The sequence below is a fragment of the Crocuta crocuta genome, unplaced genomic scaffold (assembly GCF_008692635.1).
Source record: "Crocuta crocuta isolate KB4526 unplaced genomic scaffold, BGI_CrCroc_1.0 scaffold142, whole genome shotgun sequence".
In the NCBI taxonomy this organism is placed as follows: domain Eukaryota; kingdom Metazoa; phylum Chordata; class Mammalia; order Carnivora; family Hyaenidae; genus Crocuta; species Crocuta crocuta.
Window position 1 is genome coordinate 1,434,704 of NW_027528892.1, and position 5,952 is coordinate 1,440,655.

The following is a 5,952-nucleotide window of genomic DNA, read 5'->3' on the forward strand; positions in this document are numbered from 1 at the left end:
GTGTGCGACGACGGCTGGGACCTGCGGGACGCCGCCGTGGCCTGCCGCGAGCTGGGCTGCGGGGGCGCGCTGGCCGCCCCCGGAGGCGCCTTCTTCGGGGAGGGCGCGGGCCCCATCCTGCTGGACGACCTCCGGTGTCGGGGCAACGAGACGGCCTTGCGGTTCTGCCCGGCGCGGCCGTGGGGCCAGCACGACTGTCATCACCGGGAGGACGCCGGCGCCGTGTGCGACGGTGAGGACGACGGAGGGGCAGGCTGGCTGCGGGGGGGCAGGAAGTGCGGCCTGGTGTGTTTCGTCGCCCCCACCCCACGGGCCCCCTCTCCTGTCCCGACTGCGCACTTGCCCCGTCTTGTGCTATCCGTGAAGCCCCCTCCTGCACGGGGTCCGGGCGGAGGGCGGGGGCGGGTGGTGATCGCCTGTTCCCTCGCCCCAGGGATGCCCCTTGGGTACGTCCCTCCCACGGCCCCGGAAGCGCGGGACGCCAACCGCTCTNCCGCCTCTCCCACTGCGCCGCGGGAGCCCGGGCCCGAAGCCGGTGAGTCTGCGCTGCTCCCCGAGGAAGCAGGGTCTTCGCTTGGGCTCCCTCGCCCTTGGCCGGCCCCCAGGCACCCTTTCTCCCTGCTCAGAGAGCGTCTCCTCAGGGGTGGAGGCGAGGGTGGAGCACAAAACAGAGCGCCCAGAAGGGTCTGTGCTTGGCTCCGTAGCCTGCTGTTGCCATCTTGAGTTTTTGGAGGCTGTCTCCTCATAAACACTGAAATGACTGGGTCAACAATAGTTGTCTTTCTAATTTAAAAAAAATGTTTTATTTTGAGAGAGAGTGAGCAGAAGCAGGGGAGGGGCAGAGAGAGAGACAGGGAGAGAGAGAATCCCAAACAGGCTCTGAACTGTCAGCACAGAGCCCGATGTAGGGCTCAATCCCACCAAGCATGAGATCACCATCGGGGCCAAAATCAAGAGCCAGACACCAAACCAAATGAACCACCCAGGTGCCCCAATGGCTGTCATTTTTAAAACACAGGCCTTAGTAGTGTTCGGGTGTGGTGCAGCCAGCAGATCAAGATGGGACAGTCATTGGAAAGATAGTGGGTTTCTGTCCCTCANGCTCTCCGGGTCAGCAAGGCCCCATGACATCAAAACACGAGAAATATGGAAAATGAGAAGGCATGGTTGGTACAGCTGTCCCCTCAAGGGGGGGGGGAAGATGCGTCCTCTTACTGGAGGCTTCTTCCCCCCTTTTTCTGAACGACTAGACCGTGCACTCAGCACTCACTGACTGGTGCGTGCCAGTGCTGTTCCAAGTACCCCATGTGTCTACACGAGGTGACACTCCCAGCCACGTGGGCCCTGGGTGTTGTGTGTCACAGATGAGGCCATGTGGCTAAAAAAAAGGTAGGGGGGGAGTCAGGACTCAGGTGAAAGCAATTTGTTCCAGGACCCACAGTCTCTCTTTTTATTATGGTAAAACATACGTAGCATAAAATGGACCGTTTCAGTCATTTTCGAGTGTAGAGTTCAGTGGCATTAAATACATTCATAAGGCCGTGCAGCCACGACCATCCCGCTGTAGAACCTTTCCGTCATCCAGACAGACAGCCCAACACTTTGAACACTGGCTCCTTAGTCCCCCAGCCCCCAGCTCCCACCCTTCTACTTTCTGTCTCCATGAGTGGGACTCCTGTGGGGACCTCACAGCACTTGTGCGCACGCCCTCCAGCCTCAGCCGTGCTGGGGCAGCTGTTCAAGTTCCCTTGAAAAAAAATTTTATGTTTAATTTTATATTAGACCGAGGGAGTGCGAGCAAGGGAGGGACAGAGAAATGGAGACAGAATCTGAAACAGGCTCTGGGCCCTGAGCTGTCAGCACAGAGCCCTACGCGGGGCTTGAACTCACCAACTGTGAGATCATGACCTGAGCCGAAGTCGGACGCTTAACCGACTGAGCCCCCCAGGCGCCCCCGAATTCCCTTCCTTTTAAAGGCGGAATCTTACTCCGTTCCGTGTGCGCGCCTCGTTTTGCTGCCCCTTTACCCAGTGCCGGCCATTCAGGCAGTTCGCACACTTTGGTGCTGTGAATAGTGCTGCTCTGAACATCTGTGCAGCTACCCGTCTGAGCAGCCACGCTCACTTGATCTGGGGTGCGCCCCGGGGAGTGGGATCCCGGGTCCTACAGTAATTCTGTGTTTAACTTTTCACGGAACCCAGACTGTGCCGGGCTCTACCCCTTGTGCCCAGTGCAGACGGTGGCACAGCAGGGGGCTAGTGAGTGGCTGGATGGAAGGCAGGTGGAGGGACACAGCGGGGCGGCCTCCTGACTCTCCCCTTCTTTGGGTCTCTTCCACCCTAGGGTCCCCCCAGCTACGCCTGGTGGCAGGGCCCAGCAGGTGCTCGGGCCGGCTGGAGGTGTGGCATGGCGGGCGCTGGGGGACGGTGTGCGACGACGGCTGGGACCTGCGGGACGCCGCCGTGGCCTGCCGCGAGCTGGGCTGTGGCGGAGCTCGGCAGCCGGACCCTGCGACTGGCCGCTTCGGCTGGGGGGCCGGCCCCATCTGGCTGGACGACGTGGGGTGCTTGGGCACCGAGGCTTCACTGTCTGACTGCCCCGCTGCGCCCTGGGGGAAGCACAACTGTGCTCACAATGAAGATGTAGGAGTCACCTGCACTGGTAAGGAGGCCCTAGCCCCCTGCTGGTCCCTGGGGGGCTTCCTGGAGGAGAGAACGGGAACTAACATCTGCACTAGCATCTACTGAGTGCCCGTCTCCTGAGCCCACGCTCTGGGCTGGGTGTTTTCACACATGTGACCTGCATTCACACCTCACAATAAGTCCAAGTGGGTGGGTGTTATGCTCAATTTACTGATGAGGCTGAGGCACAGAGAGGTTAAGCAAGCTGCACAAGGTCACACAGCAGCTAGGTGGCAGAGCTGGGGTTCTTTCTCCTCCCACTCCCAAGAACGCCCCCCAAGATGAAGGGAAGGGAAGACAGGGCCACTGGGAGGCGCACAGAAGCCGGAGTGCGGGCCAGCTGCAGTGAGCTCAGGCGCTGTGCTTGCCGTCGCCTCCAACATTTCTCGAGTGCCTGGCGCTGTGCCAGGAGCTGGGGCCTCGGGACGCAAAGAACACAGCCCTGGCCTTCGGGACACTCGCAGCTCACTGCAAACCTGTGTGACGGGTTACCATCTGGGAGGTCCCCCAGACCAACTTCAGTTCCGAAACGTTCTAGAAGGACTCCCAAAAATCAGAAAAGCTGTCCTAAAAACCGGTATGAAGTACCGCCGAGCGGGGACGCTCCGCAGACTCGCAGGTGTGCAGGGTTTATAGGAGCTAGGTCACAAGCTACGGCTGCCTCCCCGTCGCCCGTCCAGAAGTCACAGCATGGGTGCCAACTCTCCGGGTCACCCCAGGAGCCAAGAGCAAGGGGCCCAAACTTTGGGCAGAGTGAACATTTCCCTGCACACGGTGCTAACCCGAGAGATGTGAGAACAGCGGCGGCCCTAACGATGGGGTCGCTGCAGCTGAGGCCCTTCCCTGTCCTCTGGAGGCCGTGGGGCCAGAGCAGGGGTCTCAGCTGGGGAGTGACCTGTCGGATCCGGGACCTCGCTGGTGACTGGCGAGAGGTGGACAGTGAGAGGTTACAGGAGGTGAGGCCACACGAGGCCAGAGAGAGGACAGGGTGGACGTGAGAAGGGCACAGACGGTCGGTCACGAGTGAGTGAGTGAATGGAAACCTGGTGACTGCGGAGAGGAGAGGAGAGGTGTAGACGGACAGTCTTTCCTTATGGCGTCTGCCGTCTTCCCTGTCCTCTCCTCCCACCTTCCAGGGACCCCCGGCCTGGACTCTATCTCAGACCCCTTCAGCTGGAGCTGGATCCCTGGCCTGGGTAGAGACCCGGACGCCTGGCTCCCCGGGGAGCTGGCCACCAAGCCCTCGGCGAGGCTGACCCCCAGCGTTCCCGAGAAGACCACCACCAGGGCCCCAGGGAAAATGCCCAAGAGTACTAAGAAGTGGGTGACCAAAACCGCAAAGCGACCGACCACTCAGCCCCCCGTGATGCCAGCCACCAAACATTCCAGGGTCCTGGGCACCCAGAGGGCCCCTGAACTGACCTCACGGACCACCACCACCCTGAGCACTGAGGTCCCCCACAGGATGACCTCAAATCCCACGGCAACGCGGACACCCCGGGCCCCCCGAGAACGGACCTCTAAGACTGTGGCCACATCAACCACTCAAGGCCCCCGGGAGGTGACCTCTGAGGCCACTGCAGAGCGAAGCCCTCTGCCCCCCAGGGAGCCATCGGCTGAGATCCCAGCACGGGGTTCTCCAGAGTCACCCGCAGCCCCAGCCCCCTCCCCCACTGGGAGCACCGCTGGGCGGTCAGGTGAGTGGAGGGAACACAGGAGGAGAGGCTGGCCCCTCTTGACCCCTCCTGACTTGGGGTCTTCTACCAGCAGGCCCGTTCCGCGTGCGTCTGGCCGATGGGCCCAACCGGTGTGCTGGCCGGCTGGAAGTGTGGCATGCTGGGCGCTGGGGGACAGTGTGCGATGACGGCTGGGACCTGCGGGACAGTACCGTGGCCTGCTGGGAGCTGGGCTGTGGAAGGGTCCGGCACCGGGTGGGCAAAACCCACTACGGCCCCGGGACCGGCCCCATCTGGCTGGATGACGTGGGCTGCAAGGGAGTCGAGGCCTCGCTGAGTGACTGCCCTGCGGGGGCATGGGGCCAGCACAACTGTGACCACGAGGAAGACGTGGGGCTCACCTGCACTGGTACTGGGGACAGGCTGGGGGGCCCAGACTCCCTGCAGGAGATTCTGGAAGGGTAGTCTGGCGCCGCAGCAAGGACTCTGCGACACAGCAGCGCTCAGTCCCCGCCCCACTTTCTCCCAAGGCTACGCCGACGAGGATGATTATCCCCCCTGGACGTGGGATCCCACTTCGGGAGAGGACCTGGCCAAGGGGTCCACCGCCGCAGGGGTGCCTGGACACACGCTCTCCTCGGGCGCCACCAGGAGCCCGGCGGGCCCCTCCCCAGCGACAAGGCGCCTTCCAGACACAGGTGAGGGGCAGAGCCAGGGTGCGGATGCGGCCATCATCCCTAAGAGACCCTAAATCGTTCCCTCCTTGGAAGTCGCGTGGAGAGGCTTGAAGAGGGCAGACCCTCAACCCCCCACCCCAGGCCCCGTGTGTCTCCGAGAATCAGACCAGGCTTTGCAGGGCCTGAGCCCACGTGACCCGTGGGGCTGGGCCCTTCCACCCCGACAGCCCCAGCTGGCCCAGGTCACCACGTCGCCATCCTCCCAGCGCCCTCCACCCCGCCCTCCCTTCGCGCTCTGGTCTGGGTCGGGCAGCGGGTCAGGGGCGGGGTGAGGAGCCCTGGATGGAGGGGCAGCCGGCGGGGCGGCCTTCACCCCACAGCTCGGCCCGCGGCCCCTCCCCCTGCGGCAGGGACGGTCCGTCCACCTCGGTGGCCACACGCAGGGCCGTGCGCTCGGCCCTACTGCCTCGCGCCTCCCCGCAGCGCCTACCGCCCGGGCCGCGCCCTTGCGCTTGCGTGTACGTGCGTGGGCGTACGTGCTCTCGCAGGCTTTTGCGCCGGCCCTGTGCCTGTGTGAATGTGCGTGCGCGTGCCCTCACGGGTTTCTGCGCGTCGCGCGCCCTACGTGTATGTGCGTGCGCGTGCTTTCGTGGGCATCTGCGCGGCCCACGTCCCTGCGCGTACGCCTGCTGTCGCGGGTTTCTCTGGCCCGCGTCCCTGGCCCGCGTGCGTGCGCGTCCCCTCGCGGGCTTCTCTGTGGCCCGCGCGCGCGTGCACGCGCCCTTCCGTCCGCTTGGCCCCGCCCACTCTCCCATCCTCGCCCCTTCTGTGCGTCTCCGTCGCTCCCGCGGCCGGCGCAGCTCCCAGCCTTCCTGTTTTCCACACCCGACGCCTCTGCCTCGTCTCCGGGTCCCGCCG

At 63.8% G+C, this 5,952-nt stretch overlaps 1 protein-coding gene across 1 annotated transcript in view; it reads left to right on the plus strand.

Annotated features, from left to right (window-relative positions):
• The window catches only part of SSC5D (scavenger receptor cysteine rich family member with 5 domains), a 21,406-nt gene that overhangs the window by 3,830 nt on the left and 11,624 nt on the right, over positions 1-5,952 (plus strand). The window contains exons 5-10 of the mRNA XM_077756937.1: positions 3-232; positions 434-535; positions 2,344-2,661; positions 3,818-4,378; positions 4,452-4,766; positions 4,888-5,055. Of these exons, the coding sequence (XP_077613063.1) occupies positions 3-232; positions 434-535; positions 2,344-2,661; positions 3,818-4,378; positions 4,452-4,766; positions 4,888-5,055 (1,694 nt within the window). The remainder of the gene's footprint in view (positions 1-2; positions 233-433; positions 536-2,343; positions 2,662-3,817; positions 4,379-4,451; positions 4,767-4,887; positions 5,056-5,952) is intronic.